Below are 23,160 nucleotides of genomic sequence, written 5' to 3'. Positions count from 1 at the left end.
AGGGAACCCCTACAACTTCCCCAATGACAGGACTACATTGATGGGCATTAAGAAAACAGAAAAGGTAAATTCACAATTAGTAATTTACTCAAGAATGATAAATACAAACGTTTCACTTGTCACATATGGTGGTCTGTGGTTTTCCCACGCCTGTATTTCTAATGTAACTATGTAACTCAAACAGATATGTAGTAGAATATCCAACTAGTTTTCATTTCCCTACTGTATGTATGTCCTGCTAAAATGAACACAGTTTTCACCTTGCAGGAATTTTTGACAGTAGAAAACACCCATCAGAATTTCAAACTGCACTCAAGCACTAGACAAAGGAAGTTAATATTTTTTGTCAAGGAAGTAAATATTTACTTTATTTACTTCAACCACATTCCAATGGTACTGGCACAAAAGAGACCAGGGCTAGACAAAATGAAAGTCAAAAGAACTCTAAGAAAACTTTGAGAATTCCACTTAAGACAGAAAATTCTCCAATAATGCCCTAAGAAATGCCATTAATACTTGGGGAGCTTTACCAGCAAAGAGGCCAAGGATTGTGTGGGTATGACAACTGAACATCATGTACAGTCATGTATTTGATATGTGATATTGCAATGACTTTGATTTAAGTACTCTGTAGACACAGCATGTTGAATGTAAATTGAATGCAAGAATAAGTCATAATAAACCTGGTATAACCTTAGGGTAACACAACGCCTCTGTCAAATTCATGACTGGAACGCATACACTATTTTGAATACTCAATAGGTCATACATACTTTCATGAGTACAGTGCTAAAGTCTCAGCTGTAAGTATATAAAGCAAGATTTGTCCTCTGTAATAACCTATTTAGCAGAACAGTATAACCCAAGAACCCAACAACACATGTGATGCATGGTTGACGGAGAGCAGGTTTAAGGGAGATTTGTAGATAACACTGTATGTGGCTGCTTCTGCAGTATATTCCAAGTACATTTTAGATGCATCTGAAGAACTAATACAACGTATTAGACTATTATAAATTATAAAAACTCATTCATAACTTAAAACACTCAATCATGAATTCTAAAATGTAAAACTGATGGAAGCACTAGTTTATCTCCCTGTTTCTTTTTTTGATAGTAGCTTTATATTAGATTCAAACAACGAAATAAAGACAAAGATTGCTGAAAGCCTTAATGATCTCTATCATACTGCTACTATAAAACTGTTATACTTTAATAATGTCAATGAACCCCAGTCGAGGTCACTTATCTGTAGGTATTAGTCTATTCCAATAACCCGTTCCCTCTGAAGATTTTCCCCTTTCACTTTATCAGAACAGTAGCCACACAGGACTTAAAAAGGGGTCAGAAAATACTTCACTGGCTTTACTCAAATAGCAGTTGACCACAAGGAATAAAAATAATAACAAGCACACGAAGCATTGTGAAATAGCAGAAACCTATTTTTAATTACATTGGTGTATCTGGTTTTCTATATTAACAGATAATAATCAACGTAATGCAGGACTTCTAGGCCCCAGGGTCCATACAAATATAAATATCAGGTTTCAACAGATAATTATTTTCCGAAAACAACAGCGAGATGTTAAAGACTTCTTTATAATCAGACCACGTCGTTCATTTCCAACAGCAATTCATTACCAGATTTCCCAGAAAGTTGTCTTTTATAAGGATGTCAATGTGGCTGACGTTGAGGAACCCCACAGCACCATTTTCTCTGGCTGCCAACAGCAGGGGTTGGGTGCTCTGCAGTTCAAAGCAGTCTACGAATAACTTAATTATTCCCCGAAATGAGTGTCCAGAGCTGGACTCCGGATCTGCTGCTGCCTCCCTGACACTCAGGTGTTAAAAGCAGCTGCAGGGAGCACTGGCTTCAATTAAACTCTTAACTACAGGCCTCAGGCCTACCTAATAGCTCCCACATGCTGCCTTAAAAAAACAAGGGCCAGATTTACTAAGCTTCAAAAATGACATGAGCACGGGGTGCACTATGTAAAATAGCTGATGATCGCATTATTATGGAGTGCGTATAACGTGTATATGCTGGATTTTGTTTTTAGGCCTTCTTTTATGTGACTTTATTCTAACAGCTGCTTCAACTCATCATTATTCCAATGCATTTTTATTGAGAGCTTTCTGTATCTTGCACACATCACTGTCAAATACAGAAAGGTTAAAACTTGATAGTAAATATTTAGTTGAATATAGTGTTATTTCCATGCTTGTCACAAATGATTTTCCTGTGACTGTTTAAATATTAAACATACAATGTCTAATTTTACAGATTGTCCCATAAGATGTGTGAATTCCATAACCTACAATAGAGTTTGAAACACTCAGCCACTAATGTCAGTATGGCAAACCACATACACTGTATTACAGAAACACGTTTAAATCTTACAACTGAAAGAATTCCCATACATAAGCACAGCATTCCGCTGGGTTACTTAAAAATAGTCTTGTAGCCACTTGTGGCTTTGTTTGATGTTGTTAAAGTTGGTGCCCAATAACCAAACAGCATTTTAGTATATTGCTTGCAAATGTTTGGTTAGAAGTAATGTACAGTCTGGGTATATCCAAGATTGCAAATAGAATAGGAGGTACTTTGAGTTTGAACTTCATGACAGCCCATACCAAAGTGCCCTTGATTTTAGTGGGGTCCTGCTTATGACGAGAGTGCAACATGGGAGAGCTGATGACACTTTCCAACTCCAGCCTTGAATTATACATATAGACAATTACATATCACACACACTGTTGCTAATTAACAGACACTACAACCCTTGGTTCCCCTACTCTAAGGTGCAATTTGCACTGTGTTCTGAGAGAGGCTAATGAAACTGCTAATGTTAGAAAAACTGGAAACCAATTAGGCACACTTCTGATTCCTTTAATCAACCTTCCCAGTTGCTTGTTATAGTTATTTAAATTGCCCTCTGAAGCAAATACCTTGATAAATCTGTTCATGTGGACCCTAATTAAGATATCTGAAAGGTCAATACACCAGTTACAAAACTAGCACAAAACTACCTGGGTGGACTTCAGAAGCCCACCAAGCCAGTGCCTCTTTACAATTTGGAGCTCGATAGCAAATGCAAGCTTCCAGAAGGGCCAGCCCTGCAGGTGTCTGGCTTAAACTCACTGGGTGCTAGGCCAGTGTACCTCTCGCAGCTAGGATGGAAACCAGCGCTCCCCTGACTGTATGACTCCCCTTGCACACCACACTGTCGTGCCTTTACAAGGTGAGCCACTCCACCAGAGTCTTTGAATTAAAGCCGTTTCTCACTAGTTTTACTACTTTTGTGGTTTTATTTTCCTAGACTACAAAATTGCTTAATATATTATGTCAAATATAGTAATGGAAAATAGTAACAGTATTTGGAAATGTTTTATAAACTATAGTGATCAAAATGTTAATGGTAAACTTACCTCAAAGTAACTTCACTGTTACTGAAAAAAAGGTTTTTTCTTAGAGTTCTTTTCAAAACACTTTTCTCTTTATATCTTGCCCCCACTACAGTACCTTGTGTGGATTACGGAATCCCCACCCAGTTTGAAACACCTGCACAGGTGAGTTCAGCACATCAATGGAGCCAGCAGGAAGCCCATACCTTTGAACCTATAATTCCAGTGACACACACTGATTCAAACCAAGCAGCTGAAAGTAGAGCTTTACGAAGCAAGAGCACTACACAGTATTGTAAACAGTCTGGGGATTAACTAAAGTTTCAAAGGTACTTAAAAGGAAAAATGATAATAGTTACGGTAAAGTGTAGAAATGCTAAGGCCATGGTGTATATACAGGAACCCATATATCAAGAAACAGAGTAAGGAGGCACTTGTTAAAGTTGTATTTCCCTCATATTCAGTTCAATTTTACACTGTTGTTCAGTTCTTTCAGCCTTCCATAGTTGGGTCTATTCTGCCTTCTCCATTTTCAGAAAGTAGACCTTGATAACCAGTTTGTTTGCTCCACAAAAGTCGTCAGATGTATAGAAACTTCCTCAAATGCTCCTTCTAATATCAGCAATGGAAGATTATGAATGACATCTTCAGATTCTGAATGGCTTAGGAAGCAAAAATATGAACATTATGGAACAAATGGAACTGCATTAGTTCAGTTGAGAATTAATTTAAATGAAATATATCTAGTATTAACTATATTAGGCAGCCATAATCATTATCGAAAGAGAGTAGACAAGGGTACATGTGATGCTGCTTTGACTTCAAAATCAGGCAGTCAGGACAGAAAGGACTCTAGACAAATCCCATGTTCAATAATTGGTGTAACTTAATTATAAGCTTCACTAGCAGTACAAGTAGCCCATCTTCAACAAACCTACAGATATTTTGAACATGAGAGAAATATTTAGTGGGGCCAACATCAACAACCTTTAATGAAATCATGTCACTTCAGTGGAGTGACTTGTGGGAATCAAAAAAGTCACATTCCGGGTCTGAGAAAATCCGAAAAACAACATTGCAGAGACGTCTGCATTTGCATTCAAGCTGAAAGGAACTGAAAAAATAAACAAACAAAAAGATTTTTGTCTCATGGCAGCCTGTAGATGTTGCCAAAAAAACTGTGCATGTGATTTTAAACAACTGAGTGCATTTCACTGCTTATGGAACTGGGAAAAGTTCCTCCTGAAACATGGTCCGGAAATGGAAAAGTGCTGAAACATGAAGTGACACGTTTGGTAATCTTTTGCCAGCGGAAAATAACAATATATAAATATGTTTGTTAGATTTTAGGTTTGTGGGCTAGATGTTTGTTTAACTGAGAGGTAATAAGAGTCAGAAACCTATACACTACTCCTTGTGCCAAGTCCACTAGAGACAGCAATGATAATTGATGCTGCCATCTAGAGAGAGCTGACTGTATTGTGGTACAAACCAGGAAGACTGAATAGGAAACCCAGTATCAAGATTTTTCTTTTGTTCATAAAATCCTGTGTGAACACTTATATAGTGACGAAACCGACTCATGAAATCCTATTTCGTTCACTTCTACTGTGTAGGGACCCACTATTTTTCAATGGGCCATTCTATCCTTTAGGGCAAGACTTAGTTAAGCAGAAACATAGTTTAAACCAACTCCTTTCATCTACTGTTGCACCCCTCTCTTGTATTTGGATTGGTTGGTTCCAGTTTGGGGTTATGAATGTGTTATCCACATATTAATAGGCGAACTCTTGACCTCATTACAATGTCATTTTCCAGTAGGATTGTGGGAAGAAGCAGTGTCTGTTATTTGTGTCAGCAAACCAGGCTTCATTAAGGAATGCACATGCATTTATTTAATTTGAAATGTAAGGAGGGGTACCAAAAAATGCATAGTAAACAAGAGGAGCAGAATTCAGGCAGAATAAACAGGATCTCAATGAGACCTCACCTTTATTCATTTTGTTAAAAGATTCCAAAATCTGATTCTAACTGTGTACTTAATGCCCCATCAAAAAGCGTTGGTAATTAATGAACTAATGGCTTTAAATCCATAATTTAAAAGACAGTGCCCCTTGCTGAAGCTGAAAGCTTTCAAACCAGTAGCTAAATGTCTTCTCAATCTCTAATCTCCTGCACACTCCAGGTGACCTCAAGGTTATCACTGTGATAATCCAAGGAGAAGATCCCTGGGGGAGCAGACAGGTTACTGATTTACACCTGGGGCAGCCACATTGTCTTCCTGAAGCAGCTTGGCACCAGGGTTCCAATGGTTTTTTTTACCTAAAAGGTTTTCTTACAGACCATCATATTTCTAGTAGCTCTATAACTACTGGTCTGGCCTATGTACCTGGCCAACATACAGTTATTACCACACTGCCAATCCCTTAACCACAGTGCCCGGTTTCAGAACATTTAGCCATTTGATGACTAGAAAAATCTGGTGAGACTATGGGGTGAGTTTTCATTTCAAAACATTCAGAGCCCATTTTTATTACAGTGGTTTAATGGCTGTGCTATTAGCTTGTGACCAGGATGTGGAGAAATGAGATCATATCAACAGATTAGCCACATGAATGGAGATATTGCTCAGAGTGCAAAATAAATGAGGACCTTTTGCATCTTCATTCATAAAAAATCCTAGAAAAGATAACTGAAACTAAGATGTTTTCAGAACATTTTTAAAAATAATACTATGTGTCTTGGTCTCAAAAGGTTTACAGTTTAAGTTTATATTTCCTAAAATTATTCACGCAACAAAGGACAAAAAACACTCAAACATAAACACGTTGTATAACAGAATACACCAAATAAGGTCAACACTGATTTTCCTTTTTTTTTTTGGTAACTGAAGTGAAATAAATGAGTCTATACTTGAACCTGATTGGACTGTACTTCAAATATGACGGACAAGACATTGCTCATTTTACTGCTGTTTCGAGCCACATCATACATACAGTATATCACAGTTCTTCATCTGCACAGAGACCTGCCCCAGGGCAGTCTCCAGGTAAGTCATTGATATAGATTCTGAACAGCAAGGGGCCCAAAACAGAATCCCAGGGAACATCCACCAAACAGCTAAGAAATTAAGATCCACTAATACTAAGACTGCTAAGGAGATTCAGTTAGCTTTTAGAGGGCACCTACCTACCTGTGGTACATTGACTGTCCTACACTAAACCTGATTGGCCGAGACAATACGTCAGGTTTATAATCCACCATAATTTATATATTTTTTGCACTCGTCCTGGCATTAGAAACCAGATTGTGATTTCCCAAATCTTAGTGGTAAGGGACACAAGTGCTTGTCCCTAAAAAAAAATGGTTTGCCTGCTACAATTTGTGAGACAAACAGGCATACTTTTGCTACTTCCTGCAGTTATAAATGACATCTTCAAACTCACTTAGAACTCAGAAAACATGATAGAATGAGAAAAACATATATCCCCTCATATGGTACTTACACTGTACAAGTACAGTAGGGGCAATACACTTCCCCACTGTACAAATCTTGGTGCTCAATAAAACCTTTTCTTTAGTCACCCACTACTTTATTGATTCTCCTGATGTATCACCCCCCCCCCCCCCACACACACTTGCTGTTACAGAACTGAGAACCCCTGTGATTTTCAAGCTGAAGAAACAGAAATGAGGAATGTTTGGAAGTTTTTTTCATTTTTTTTTTTTTTTTTGTAAAAGTAATCATAAAAAAGGAGGCAGGGTGGATGAGTTTCAAAGGGCTCGTCCTCTTCTTCTTTGCTGGCCCGTAAATTATTAGATACCGAGAGGCAGAGATCAGAGGGACTCACAGGGAAATCTGGTTCCAATATGCTGTTTCCTGTGAGAGCAGGAAATAGCCTTCACTCTGTAAACTCCAACAAAGCGTCTCTGTGAACCGCGGCCTTGGGCTGTGACTTTAGGGAGCTCAAGAGTGAGCCCTGCTCAGGCTAATTCAATTAGGAGATGGGGCCCTCACAGATGCTGCCCTCCAATGTACTGCATTCAATTAGAGAAAGACTATGGTACGTCTTCACTATGACAAAAGCCTGGCAAAACTTTGAACATTTTAAAATAAGCCAAATCATAACTGCTATTCCTATGACATGCCACTGGAATTCATTCTGTATTTGTAAGCTTTATTTTAAAGTTACAATTATAACTGGACTATTCATATTCATATTACTTATACATCACTGTGTTATTCCTATAGGCTCTGTTCACAAAACTGTAAAGATGGTTTTAAAGAATGTTTAGTTAAGGACTTTTTTAAAATCCCATTGTAATGAATTAAATCAAGTTTGCAGTGCACCTTTTCAACTCCTTTAGAGAAAGTCAGAAGTTTATTCTCAGTTTTCAACGTACTATTTAAAAAACATTTCTTATTCATTATGCATGACATGATTTCACAATCATTTGGTGCACAGAAAAACAAAGTAAAAAGTAAATGATGGAGATGCGATCATAAGCTGTGACAGGCTTCATATATAATATATTATTGCTACATTTATGGCAAACCTTAACGGGTCTCTTACTTAAAACAGTTTTGCAGGAAATACAGCATCCATTTACCAAAAAGGAGGTTAACCTGGAAAATGTCATTGCAATAAGCTGCTATTTCCTACAATTACTAGTTACACACACACACAGTACAGAGTACAACGAAAGCACGCTGGAGTCCAGTAAATGGATGGTTTTAATAATAGTGCTGGAATTTACAACTTGAGAAAAGTATTCCTGCTATGATATCAAGTTCACCGTTGCATTCTGTAATGCAGTACTGAAGAGCTTTGTTGTTCTGCCGTGTGCATTGTCATTTTTAATAGGAATGTTTACATTTACATCTGAGTACATTACAGAGAAAAAAAACAAAACAAAAGAAAACCTTGGCAGCGTCCTCTTTTGGGAAACAGCTGTTTCGGATACTGCAGTAGTGCTGTCCGGAAATAAGGGACAAATTATGAAAGCGTAGGCCAGCTCTGTGATGACCAGGAAACTGTTTCCATTCAAGTTGAAAACATAAGCTTAAACAGCATTTTCCGACACAATTTCAGGACAATGAAGTTCTTTTGTATTTGCCGGGGGCGCAGGAGGTGAAGTGGGATACTGTGCTACTCCTTCCTTTTAGGAGGGCTGAGTCTGAAGCACAATTTAAACAACTGAGCCTTCAGTGAGCAGAAGAAATCGATTGGCACCAGGCAGAACATACAGCTGGTAGAAGGAGCATGCACAGTTTATCCCCTCCCTTCCAAGTCATGCAGTGGTGATGGTCCAAGCGGTATGTCCAAGTTATGCCTGATGGGATGATGGTAAATGGAGTGTGTCTAGGTTATGACTCAAAACAATTTAGTTGCCAATTCCCTGGGAGGTAATAAAATTAAGTGGCGCCTTTACTGGGTAACACAGGGACTTTAAAGCTTCCTGCCTGTATCGGGTTGCAAATCAGTAACGCAATCTTTCTAATTGCTGCTTTGCTGGGCACATTTTCAGACTTTTCTGTCTCATTAGGCTTATTTAGTGATTACACAAAAAGGACTTCATATGTTGGTTGAGCAAATCTAAAACAAAGAGGATTATTTTTTTATCTTTTTGAAGCACTGTACATCTTGAAAGTGAGATACTAAAACATCACACCACAGCCAAATGCACTACCTTCCACATTGCAGCCCAGAACTCTAACCACTGAACAACTCAAACCCAGTATCTTTTACACTGCAGCCCAGCACTCTAACGACTGAGCTACTCAAACCCTTAACCTTGGAGTGTGCTCGCATAGTGGCGAGGGGGGGCTTTTATGGTGCCTGCTGACACCAAGCCTAACAGTAGTCAGTATTATCTTTTATAAGCACAACAAGCACTAAATTAAAAATGTCATATCACATAAACCTATTGTACACCTCCAATGGACATCCACTTCAAGGGTACACGCAAAATAAAAATCTAATGAAACAGGTGCAAATACAGAAAGTGGAATTACATTGCCATATCATTACCCTACTAAATTAAATAAGTTATGCCCTACCATTACTGCACAGTGTAAAACAGGGCCCAATGTTCTTACTACAAGCAACTGGATATGAACCCAGGTCTCCCAGTCCATTACGAAACCACTAGAACTGAGGACACTGTGATTTGTGTGATTTCTACAGATCCATCCAATCATGTGTTTAAGACCATGGTTATGATTAATGTTAAATCTCCATCTGTCTAAACAGTGCTGCTGCAGTCTGTTCAGGTAAACAGAGAGCTATTTGAAAAGATTACAAGGACACTAAAAGTAACTAAATACATGACCAGGTTTACTACCAGATGGGCTGCTGACTTCTGTTATATAAGAAATCATTTTGTTTTGTGTGTGTGGGGCGGGGGGGGGGGGGGGAGGGAGGGGGGGGTGTTGTTTGTCTGTATGAACCTAGTTTTATCATTTTGGGTGGACGGGGGACGACTGGGTGCCCTAAATAAAATAAAATAAAAGCTTTATCACCTTCTGCTTGACCTTTGTCAGTTACCTAACATGTCTGCTGCATCACACTACAAAATTCAGTGCTGCTGCTGCTTTCTCCTCCAGTACAGACACATGTATCACCAGCACATCTGCTGAGGTAGATAGGAGGAACTATAAAAGGGTTACACTTTACCTGGGAAACAAACCAAGAGCAACTAAATACAAAGGCAGATTTCCTGCCATATGGACTGACTGCCATTGGATCACAGTACCACATACAGTACTGTAATTGCCACAATGTCCAGGCTGTTGGTGCAGTAAGTAGGAGTCTGTCAAAACTAAAGATGTGGAGTAAGCTTGAACTCAGGTCTATTTCAAAAGAGTTCAGGGGGGATGTCATTTCAATTAAGATTTTTAACAGATACAATGTTTTATATGGTATTATGAAAAATAAAAACAAGACAATCATTACACAGTTAAACACATGTATGGTGTGCTGTCAATCTAGCCTCATCTACATTAGTTTAAACAAAATGCCTCAAACTTCTCTTGGTTTGGGTTATGATCAACAAGCTACAGCAATTATTTTATATCTACTGTAATCTCACCGATATTAAAGTGATACACATGTCAAAGATATCCTGCCATCAGAGGGCTTATATCGCATGGCTTGTAGTACATTTCTTAGCTGGCAGATTAATACGATGTTATTACGATATTTGCAAAACAAACTCAACAAAAAGACAGTATTTCTACTAAATAAACCATTAACTTTATTACTTAACAACCAATTAACAAAACATACAGTAAGTAAACACTGTCCATAACAAGTAACAAAAACATTGTGATGGACAAGGGAAGCATGGAATAATTAAAAAAACAACAAACAAACATTGCATTTTCTGTAAGGACCCCAGTTAAGACACTTCACATATCTGGAGATTGAAAGATGTTCAATTCATGGGACTGATTTGTGTGACATGAAGGCTTTTGTGACAGAGAAAATATCCTTCTTGCTCAAAGAAAAAAAATATGTTTATTTCTAAAATGAAAAACTCCAATCAGCTCAGAAAGCTTTTGTATGCTTTCTCGTTAGTTTAGTTACTAGTAACAGCTGATATCTTTGTGTAAAAGTAACAATAAACTAATTTCAGGTCTCCTACGTGCATTGAATTTGTTTTGCAACACTAGCAGTTTGTTTTCCTGACAGAACAAAAAGTGGTGCAGATGTTGTACTGAGGCTTAGTAAACGAGGTCTCACAGAATGTGAACTTTAAAATCAGCCATGTGGTTCTAGTGCTTTTTAAAAGCAGTAAGAGAGATCATGCTGTCACACTGATAAACAGAGACTTAGCCAGAGTCCTTGACTCAGGTCCATAGCAACCAACGAGGTCATTAATCCTGCTGTATATTGAGAATATTATCTGACGGGGAGGGATGTATAGAGGATAGAGGACAGAGGAAAACAAAGCACAAAATATGTGTTCGAAACAGAGCGCACGCAGGCAATTAATCAAATACAATTTGAACAGCTGATTTACACAATGATACATTTACATCCATAACTATAACACTTCTAAGATCTGTATTAAAACTAAAAAAACTAGGGGTTCCCACATTTTCTTCACATTTTCCCAATGGTTTCATTAAAGTGTGAAATTTTGTTCTCCTCCTATAACCTCCTCTTCTTGTTTAATGGGTATATGCTGTTATCGTTCACACTGAAAACGTTCCACGTAAATAAACTGAACTGGGTCATTTAGGAGATAATATTTCTGTATGTGCTACGGCCTATCTCTGGGACCTCAATTTGGGAACTAATGAGGTAGACTACAGTGTCTCTATCCGTTTATTGTCTTTGTGGTAACAAGCTTTGTTTTTTTAAAAATTTTATTTCAGTAGAAATAAGCCTTAAAGTACATACACCCTTGGTTTAGCTTCAAGTTTCCCCCACTACAAATATCACTTAGTGTTTGAGTTCCTGGTCTGTTTTTGCCTGTCAAATAATGCTCAACAAAAAAAGTATGCAAATCCAATAAGAAAAAAGACTTTTTTGGTTTTTAAATACGTCAGCATTAGGGTTAATACTATGGGAAGTAAATTCCAGGTGGGGTACATATACCAGTTCATGCATGCCTATGATAGGAAAGCCCATGGTGATTCAGTTTACCAATATCATTTGTGTTACTCACTACCATTCTTACTATAGCAATAGCACATATAAATATAAACATTTATGACAGTATTGAAATCGCATTTCCAGAACTACGACCCTGCGCCTCGGTTTAAACAGGGTCAGAGGTAATGCTAAACAGGCGGGCCTTCTGGACAGGCTGGAGCCCTCTACTCCTAAGGAGATAGAGAGGGTGAAGGGTCAGGGAGAGGGATCACTTTCACCCCAAGGGACTAATCTGCATGGTAAACCTGCAACACTGAGAATTGGGTTACATGATGATTACAAGACAACATGTCATAAAAATACTACGGCATCGTTCAGATGGACCGAGGAGACTAACCTGGTTGCCCCCATGTCTTAAAGTTAGCTTTGGTTACTGTAGTAGCCGACTTTAAATCAATAGTCCCTAGTTATAGGTTTCCAGGACCAGCAACAGTGCAGGATTGGGAGGTTTTATCTTAATTTTAAAATAACTGCTTTCAAGTATCAAACTGTGGTCAGATCCTCTGAGAGTTTACTTGAGCCTATGGTAATTAATTACCAGACTGGAACAGAAAACTGGGTTGTCAGTAATCCCTGTGGACCAGGGTTATGAACCACTGCTTTAAGGATAGTAGCACACTGGCACTGACACTGAAGTCAAAATATGAAAATGCTGCCACTGTGGTACCACTTTACTGCCCATTTCAGCTGCCCTTGCACCCCTGTTAACCTTAGTAAAGACCAACTTCCCTGCCAGTAAGATCACTTGGTACTGTCAGACACTCGTTCCCTTCACTGATTGTGTCTCAGGCTTAAGTCTGCCTCCAGACTAGTTTAAAAGTCAACATTCCCACAAGGTTGAAGCAAGAAAATTGAACTTCAGGGATGTTTATGTTGCTTCTAAACCAGTGGTGCCATGCAAATTGAAAACAGCACTTGAAAAACACTCACAGGGAGAATAAAGACATTTGTATTTTTTTTTCTTTATCCAAAACCTGCAGTACATTAGAAAGTTACTGTAAAAAAGTTTGCTGCAACTTTTATGTAACACTCTACATGACTACATAACCTACATGACTGCCAGACTATACACTGCATGAAGCTTTAAACACAACAGCACTGTCACCTTGCACCTGAATAAAGAGCACGAGTCAAAACGCTCCATTCTCAGCTCTCCACCTCTGCCACCCAGCACCTTAAAAATTCTTATTTTCAAAACATCCTGTCTCCTTCTTATGTAACATGAAACACACATATTCACATGAATGACACATACAATCCAGGCTTCAAAGCACAATGTTTGCAGCAGATTCAGTTACTCAAGAGTAGGGAGACATAAGGAAGCCAGATGGAGCTGAAATAAATTAACCGCTTGTCTGTGTGGTGATGATGACACACAGATTGGTGTGAAATTCACCCAGTTCTTTTCAGCTCTGATTTGAATTTCACCCTGTCAGCAGCTCCAGAACTATATTCCATTCTCAATGTAGGAGTTAATACTTTTTTTCCAAGCATCTACTGGCACCCAAGCTGCTGAATTGGACACCTACCATGGAACCATTTTTTTTAAATGTTATTTTTTTAATCTAAAGCTCTCTGTGTTTTGCAAGTACAGCATGCTTTTATTTATTATGTTATGAGGGGTGTTCAAGAAGTTTGGAGCCATACAGAGAATCAGACCTCTAGGGCAAAATTGCTTTTTCTCCTTTTCAACTTAACCACCAGCCTGTGCAAAAAAACATTCACATAACATTCTCACAAATCTCTTTTTGTTTTGAAGACTTTATTTTCACTCAGGCTCCAGTGAAGCCCATGTGTCATGCCACAGGACATCCATATTATATGGGTTAATCTCCCTCTTCACTTCCTGTAGTACAGGTAGGTTATAGGATGCTACCACACCACCACATAGTTTCCCTTGGGCAGCACAGAAGATTCTACTAAATCTTGTTTAATATGTATTGCCATCATTTTGTAGGTCTCACATTTTCACTTGTGAAAGAAGCACACATTATGGTAAAGGAGAGGGTTTTTTTTTTTTAAATCAAACTTGATGTAGGAAAATGTGAGATATATTAAATTATGATAATGAATATAAAACACCAACTGCAACTTGAAGTCAGAAGAAATGCTTTTTGTCAGATCAGCCTGTTGGATAAACTGCACACATAGCTGTTTGCCTGTGTAGACATGATAACTGTTCTATAAGTGGAGTGCAATAAAAATGTTGGTTTACCAGGCTTTTCTTGGATTATATGATAGAAGTTATGGGACGAATTCTATCTGACTATACAGTCTTCTGACTACAGACATAGCACAGTAACACACTGCTTCAAATGTGCCTTTGAGAAGTGCTGATCTGGAATTCCTCTCTCCCAGGTCATAGAGCAAAAGTGTGATCTACAGGTCCTCCATACTTACATTGTCTTAGGTTGAGCTACAACAGCTTTAAATTTAAATGATAGGATTATTCTTTAAACACAGTTATCAGGTGAGAGAATTAATTCAGGATTGATCTGTAAGAACAGCTTGCTTTGTACTTTCAATTTGTAAGTATTTTCATTTTCTCTATCCAGTCTAGAAAGAGTGTGTATTTAGAAACCTGCTCATGTACACACCTGTGGCAAAGCGCCCCGTCCCTGTGTGCATTTGTGTGTATGCGTGCGTATGTTAATGTTGGTGTATAGATTGGTACACGGGATATAAACGGGTCTGTGTTTCACGTGTGTTTAAAGTGTAGATTTGTATTTAGGCACGAGGAGAGCACAAATCACTTCACGTGCTGGTTAAATGTAATATGTGAGCACGGGGTTGCACAGAATTAATTCACGTGCTGGGATTCAAGTGAATAATTAATTAGTAATTGAATCCCAGCACAATAGTATATATAGACGCACATTTCTTGCACTCAGGGTTAGGTGTTCAGAGAGTGGAGAACGGGTGAGAGAGAAGGAGAGTTAAAAGCGTAATTATAAATATAATAAGTGTTGTTTGTACTCACCGTGTTTGTTTGTCTCCGTGCACCGTTTGTTAAGTGTTTAGTCCGTTTTGTTTATATGTTTCTTTTGGCTACCAGTGCCGTGTCCTGTTTTTGTCTGTTCAAACCTTTTATTTTCTGTCTGTTTATTAAATGCTGAGCGCGATCACGCGACCAGCTTATACCAAACCACATCTCTCTGTCGTTTGTGTTCCTGTTTCTGGTCTGACGCCACCCACTCCGGCCGTCTTTGTGACAACACCTCAATGACAACAAGAAACAACCTTCTTAAAACATATTTTACAAACCATATGGAGAAATCTGTTTGTGTAAAACTGTATTTATTTTTGTGGAAATGTATTGCTCCAGGAATACAATGGCACCATTGTGAATAAATCAATAATTTCAAGCACCACCATCATAAATAATACAGTGGTTGAAGACAATCACATTCATAACATTTTTTTTTTAAAAACCACACCATTATATGGATAGCCATACAATGTGTATTGTATGCATGCTGATTGAGGCACTAACTATGGATTGGTGTCACAGTCAAGTATTCCATTCAAACTTTGAAAAAATAAGCAAATATCTCAAGAATAGTTTACAAAAGATTTTTTCAAAGGCAGTAAAAGGCAAAACCTTGTTTGCAATGTGTTAGACTGAAGGTTAAATGGACTTTTGAGTTGTTAGCTGTATTTCACCCTCTGCTTATGTATGTTCTAATCATTTTGCTTACTGTCTTTCCAGTACATTTTGCTAGATCATTTGCTAAATATAAGCGTGCAGTTTGGACAAATAATAATCAAAGACACCCTATGCACGGGGTCCTTTTTTTGGACAAATCTGTCGCCGTTGCTTTGTATGCAACTTGGTATTAAAATTCTCAATTTCACATTCTATTTGAAGCTTCTTGGTTGTTTCTTCTTAAGAGGGTTTAGAGTTGGGTGCTTTGAATTGCTCTTTAACCCAAGTGAAAAGTTACAGTTTTGTGAATACCAGCACTACATTTCAGAAACAGTCTTCGTAGGAAAATGCCTCATCAACCCACTATATGAGTGAGTGTCACTGTTAGCAAGGTCTGGGGGGGCTCAAGAGGATGGGAGACAGGCAGAATTGTCTATAACTAGTGAACATGTTTAAAGGGATGTCTTTTTTTTGGAGAAGTTGAAGCTGTTTCCCCCTCCCCAGGGGCCCCCCTCCCAGGAAGTGAGTTTATAAAGTTGATGTGTGTTTAATATAAAGCTCAGACCCTGTTTCCTGTGGCTGATGTGTGCCAGATCTCTGGAGGCAGAGAGAGGTCAGGTACAGAGCTAGAGAACAGCAGCCTGTCTGGGGAGCTGGGAAAGTGGCCCTGTGCCAGCAAGCCAGCCAGGAGAGACAGAGGGAGTTTAAAAGTTTAATGCTTACAGTACTTTCTTATAAAGTGCCCAGGTGGAAGGGAAGTCATTAACTCTCAAGACAAGCACTCACTCACTTACACTAGCTGACCCTCTGCACGCGAACACTCGTTCGTACGCAGTACACACTTGCAGGTATTAAGAACACATTGCTCACCTACCCTCATTATGCAGACACACAGACACACGTACACATACACATTCACTGGCTAAGTCTGTTCAATAACAACAAATGAACCACACAGTCATGACATGAATAAATGCTTTAGTGCATCTAAGTTATTTCTTCCCAGTTTTTTTTAGGACACCAACATTTTTTTCTATTTCCTTGGAAAAATGGAACTGCAAATACTATCGTGACGAGGCAGAAAATTGGTACTACAGGTGCACTCCACTTACAACAGATCCTGTTAGAACAGAGTTCAGTTTACAACGTATTGAGGAGGCATGTCCCTGCCAAACTCCATTGGGTTTTAATGGGGAATTACTTTGGTTAAAACAGACTTGTTTATAACATATATACCGTTTAATACGTACAGTTTTCCTGTTCCACAAGGAGATATTTTGCACAAATAAGGTAAATCCGAGACAGTAAATCACAGTCACGGTGGCGTTTGTGATGTCAGGCAGGAAAAAACAGTTGCTGTTTACTTTTATTCTTCTATGTTTTTGTTGCCACAGCCGTTGCACGGTTTAAATGTATAGCAAATACAATAAGCGAAAATATACATTTGTAAAATGGTACTACTTATAACATAGTATGGCCCACAGGGGCGTGTTTTCTACAAATAATAAATTGTTTATATTTAAGCTACTTCTGTTTGCAGTTACATACAGCATTTTGAATTGTGTTTATAATTTATATTCATTTATAAAGTACTGCTCTCCATTGTCCCTTGGAGTCAGTTATAAGTGGAGTACAACTGTACTAAAACAGTGGTTTCCACCAAATGATTTTATAACCTCCTAACTGTAGGCTTTTAATAGGGGCAGCTGTATAAAGAGTGCCCTCTGAATCCTCGCGGTGTATCTCACCTTGTGCGTCCTTGCTGGTGTGGGCTCCCACAGGTTACAGGATGGCACGGCCAGGTTAATGTAGCTGCTCCGGTAAGAGCTCATCTTCTTGTGACCCTGGATGACCTTGTAGAGCTCTAGACACACCAAGCCGACTACAGCAGCCGTCGTGGTAGCAATGGCCGGGATGATCTTCCCAGCGATCTGCTTACTCTGCAAAGGAACAGACAAGGGAGAGGGATGCAGTGTGGAAGTAGCAGGTTTGAGGCGAGGAGCTCAGTGAAATCAACATTGAAAGCAGACTTTTCTCAAGTGAATAATGGTAATATATTTTGTAGTGTATTCAGTCTGATTGTTACAAGTTAATTATGTTGTGTACAGTCCTTTCATTTGGTTCAGACGTTTACAGTACCTTAACATTCATGCCTGCAAAGTAAACTGTGTTTATGCTCAAAGTAATAAACTTATGCCAATCCTTTTTGAAAATTAATTTAGTAAATCTTGAATGCAGTACTATTCAGTATGCATGTCTCAGATCACTGGCTATGAAACAAATCACACTTCATATGATGATGTGTTGCTTTCAACTTGGCAGAAGACAGATTTCACAACAGCCTTCCAATCGCTGTATCATCAAGTAGTCAAATGACTATGTGACTCCCATTATTCCTAGCAACCTGGATATCAGGGGACTTGTGGCATGCTGAAAACTACAGAAACTGCGTAATTGACAATTTCAAACAAACTTTTTGGCTTTGACAGTCTGTAGGTGTTAATGTCACTGAAGACAATGGGCAGCTTAGTGGTTTCCCTCCTGAAGTTTTCTTTTACTTTTTTAAAGAAAATAAAAACTAAAGCTGCAAGCTGAGTAAGACTTGCACCTGGCTCCTATGCAGGCAGTGTGTTGTGGAATGCTGTGAGCCTGCTCCACACAGACAAGCCTGGACAGACGCGGCCCAGTCGACACACAAAGAGATCTGCCTAAGAGAGAGCAGGTCCTTTCCTGCCACCGTGCCTCCACACCCAGTCCGGCACGCGAAGGGAGGAAACCAGATCTAACTGCGGTTTCCCTCCACGCGCTCCACAGCACACCTTACCCTCCCCCCCATTTACTGTATGTTTCGACATCCAGAGGGAATGTACAGCACAGGGATGGGTTTGAAAGGCGAGGGGGTGACAGTGCTGAAGCCCTCTCTCTGACTATCTACAGGCAGGTACAGAACAGACAAAATGAAATGAGATGTTCTAATGAGTCCCACAAATCATGTCCCTCTCAGATATTCTCCAAACCGTTGAGCTCTCTCACCTTGTGCCAGTCAGCAGGGGGGATGTCATAGTTCTCAGCTCGTAGGTTAGAGGCAGCAACAATGAAATCTATATGGAAATTAGTGTCATCATCCTAGAAAATAGTTTTAGAAGGCAGTTAGTTGGAAGTAATCCATTGGTGATGACAAGGTTGCCATAAAACTTCCTTAAGAAATTATTTGCATACTTTTTGTTAACAACACTTGGAATTTCCTTACTAAGAAACAGCTCTAATTCTAAACTGAATGCAGTGTATGCAGGCTGGAATCAAAGTGGACCCTCCTTACTTTTTTTCTATTTTGAGTATTTAACTACTGAATAGTATTGTATGTCCACAAAGGTTAACAAATATACTATTATTAAACAGTCAGTTTTATCTCACAATAATGTCTTTCACAAAGTGATATTGTGTAGCTCACTTTAACTCTTACTTTCACAAAATAAATGTACATCCTTGATTACACAGCCATAAATAAATACAGCTTGTGCTACACGTCCCACTACCTGCTTCAGTTCTTGATTGGGCAGATTTTGGGGACCTGGATGTTATCCTAAATCTCACTTTTATAAAATCTTACAGCTTTTAAAAAGATCCAGACAGGTCTTGATCTCTGCAAGCCTGAGGCAGCCCACAGGTACAAAATCCACAAGAGCAACCTGATGCCATGAAGATCACCTGGGTCCATTCTACTGATTCATTCAATCAATCAATCAATCAATCAATCAATCAATCAATCAATCAATCAGTCAGTCCACTAAATGTCCCAGTGATTATTCTGACAGTGCGTTGCAGAGTAGATGGCGAGGTAAAGGCGAGCAACAATTAACTGAAATCGGACCTAGACAATTTCCCTCAGTCCAAATACAGGATTTATTCAGTCTTCAGCTTTTGAGTTATAATAATGAAAAAGGACAGTTCCACTTCATTTGGCAATGGCAATAAGATCAGTTCCACTTCATTGGACAGAAGCAATGAAGGCAGAACCTGGCACAATAAGCCTGGTATTTAAAGTGTTTTATCAGGGATACTACTACCAATGCCAAATGAGACGTGAAAAACTTGGACAACACCTGCCACCTGCAACACACACTTATATGTAAATGGATTGCCCCTTGTGTATATTCTTATATTTGTAGGCAACATTCCCAACCTTGAACATCCCTACCTTTTCAAACTCTAGTGGGTTCATACTGGACATGCCAAAGCTCTGTGGAGAAGCCAGTTTGACCTCCAGCTCTTCTAGCTTGCTGTTGTCTGAAAAAAAAAGAAATCACATAAACAGTGACAACAAATTCAATACAGAGACATTACCAACACATTAAATCCTGGGCTAACCTGGAAACATTTTGCCAGTGAAGTTGTTGTTCCACTCACCCACTCCCTGCTTGTCATCCTGCATCTCCTCGTCCGTGGTGTGGATCCGCATGCTGGACTGAGGGGTGAAGTCCGGCACGCTGACCGTTTGGAGTGTCCTGGCGATTTCCCCTCGGTCTCGGGTCCCCTTGATACCATAGGTCTGGGCGTACAGGTTAGCCGACGCTACAATGTAGTCCATATGGGTGGTCTGTAAAACATGGAACACATTAAACAAGCAAACTACTAGAAACCATTTAGCAGGCTTATCACCTAGTTGGTAAGTAAACAAAGGAGTGTTTATAGTATTAAAAGCAGGCATCTTTTCGGCAAAATCTGGGCTCTATCTGTTCAAATTCAAAACAGGGAGCTCAGTACTGGGGGCTGGAGAGGAATAACACTGCTGGAGGCAATTCGCTTTTGTCTACCTGGCTTCGTTTTTGAATGTAACATTACGGACCAGCAAAATCAATCATTCAACACAAGCGTTGTAATGTAAGTACTAAACATATGTAATTAACATACAAATCCCCACAGACACAGTAATACGTTGTTAGTACCATAAAAAAGTAGCTTGCTGTGCTCTCGTGTACATTATGCAGAATATTTTCTAAACATCTTTCATACTTTCAAGCAATGGTTTTGCAATTTAAATCAAACCAAGCAGTTGGATCTATGGTCCTGCTTTACTGTTCCTGTTTAAGTCATTTACTTTGCTACTGACACTGTAATGTGATGTTGTGCCTGTTGCTTGGGTCTACGGTTTGTAAAAGATTCTTGATCTGTCTTTCTGGACAATACACAGGAATACTGAAGGGGAATAAACAGTAGTCTTTCATAAATAACACATAAAACAAGATTCCCACAAGCTAAAACCATGTAGTAGCTGCTCATGTTAGAAAGCTATATGCTTATTCCTCATCATTCCTGTCATAGAACCGATAGAACACAAGAAATCAACATTGGAGCTAACCTACTGGATCATTGAGCAACACATTTAATTCAAAGAACTCTATAATGAATTATGAGCAGTGGCATTCCAATGGATTAATACCATGCTGCAGTTTAATCTTACAGACAGGTACCAACTTGATGCAGGGTAGGTCTGCAGGAACTATTATTTGGAAGGAAGTACAGTACAGGACACCAACATTTTTTTCTATTTCCTTGGAAAAAAAAATCCAAGAGCAAATGCAAATACTATCGCAACGAGGCAGAAAATTGGTAGTACAGGTGAACTCCACTTACAACAGATCCTGTTAGAGTTCAGTTTACAACTTATTGAGGAGGCATGTCGCTGCCAAACTCCATTGGGTTTCTCTTTACTCAGGAGCTGGTATTTATTTAGTCATTCTGGTCTGTTAAAAGTGTGTTTCATGGATTATATCCTGGCATGTCTGTCACTGGGAAAGATGAACCTGAAATCTGTACCAAAGGCAACATGGAACCCATACTGTTATTTGATCAATTTTATGACATTGTGTGTATCCGTTCTTAATACAATTGTTTGGTATATAATGTTGCGTCTTTTACGCAATTTCTGTCGATGTTACTGTATGCCTGAATCCATGTTACTATTTAACATAATATGTGCTTCAAATCACAAACATATAAAATGCCACAGACAAATAAAGATCTATCCTTTGCACTTGTAGTTGCTAAATTCAATGAAGTGTATTCTGTTGTATTACAAGGGTGGGATGGCACTCACATTATTGGGGTTGAAGATCAGGGGATGAGGACATCGTTTGGGTCCTGACCAGAAGGGCAGACCTGAGCTCGTCACCTGAGGAGAGAAAGAAACACAGGGCTATTACTGTTCAGCTAACTGGGACACTCTGCAGCGATTTCTTTTAGGAAGAAAGGGTAGTAATGGTTTCTACATTCTACACGCACTTTACAATCCAGGATGATTGTGTACATGCAGCTCTTTGGAATCCAGTTCAATAATGGTTTTATAAGTGTGGGATAAACAGGCAACAGAGGATATAAGGTGCATGGACTTATCAAAAATATGTTGTCATACCATTCATGTTTATAGAAATACCCAAACAGTGGTCTTTTATGAAAACCCCTTTGCACATGATGCAGCACAAGGTCTCACATGATGCTCTGAAGTCATTTAAGGGAGTCACTAAGAATGCTTTCAAGTGATCTTCTGCATACTCAAAATCGTGATAAAACCATGTGCTCCAGCATATTAATCACTGGCTTCAACATTACTAAAATAGGACATGTCTTTTTGCATTACTGGCTCAATGTTTAGGTTATCATACACTTCCTAGTCTGGGATGAAGCATACATAGTTTTCAAAATAACAGAAAGAGGCCCCAGTGATAGCTGCTGGTCTGCTAGCTGCAATAAAATCAATTTTGTCATTAGGACCACCTTAGTGCTGACACTGTTTTACAGTGCTGGCACCTGGGTGGATGTTGGCTGACCTTTTCAGACGTACTTTTTTTTCCTTTTTCCGTTTACAGTACTTCTGATTAATCTGTTCATTATACTGCATGCTTTCATTATGTCCATTATTTTAAAAAAAGAATAAATAGATCCTTACATTGAGGAGGTACAAACTAATATGTACAAATTAACATACAAACCTAGTCATTTGAAATACGGAGAAATGCAATTATAATAAAAGAATCACATAGGCTTACCAATATGCAACTTAAATCACAAGAGCTTCCCTATTTATTGTAGCACACGACCACCTTAAACCTGTTTCTAATGAAAGTGGAAAATACATTAGTTAACCGATCTGCATTTGTTTTCCCCAATCTACTCCCCTACTGGATTTAGAATTTGTTAAAGTCAGCTTGTATTACTGCATCATACCATAATCTCAGTTCTGTGAATTTAGCTCTGGGGAAGGAAAAAAAAACACACACACACACATTCCCTTTAATTTGATCTTAAGTCTTAAAATAGTAGCCTGGAATTAGTTTGTGTTCCATGCTGGAGGGGTGACACAATGTTAATTTAAATAATACATACAGTACTGCTCTTGGCAAAAAGATCCCTTAAAAAATAAATAATTAACAGTATAAAACTTGTATT

General features: G+C 38.8%; 1 protein-coding gene across 1 annotated transcript in view; it reads right to left on the bottom strand.

The window, feature by feature from the left end:
- The window catches only part of LOC117414101 (ubiquitin-like modifier-activating enzyme 1), a 71,496-nt gene that overhangs the window by 30,457 nt on the left and 17,879 nt on the right, over positions 1-23,160 (bottom strand). The window contains exons 18-22 of the mRNA XM_034906162.2: positions 21,812-21,886; positions 20,122-20,311; positions 19,913-20,001; positions 18,748-18,840; positions 17,463-17,654 (exon numbers count right to left, since the gene is read on the bottom strand). Of these exons, the coding sequence (XP_034762053.2) occupies positions 17,463-17,654; positions 18,748-18,840; positions 19,913-20,001; positions 20,122-20,311; positions 21,812-21,886 (639 nt within the window). The remainder of the gene's footprint in view (positions 1-17,462; positions 17,655-18,747; positions 18,841-19,912; positions 20,002-20,121; positions 20,312-21,811; positions 21,887-23,160) is intronic.

This window comes from Acipenser ruthenus, chromosome 25 (assembly GCF_902713425.1).
Source record: "Acipenser ruthenus chromosome 25, fAciRut3.2 maternal haplotype, whole genome shotgun sequence".
Taxonomy (NCBI): Eukaryota; Metazoa; Chordata; class Actinopteri; order Acipenseriformes; family Acipenseridae; genus Acipenser; species Acipenser ruthenus.
Note: the sequence above shows the minus strand (reverse complement) of the source record. Positions and strands in the feature narration are given on the sequence as shown.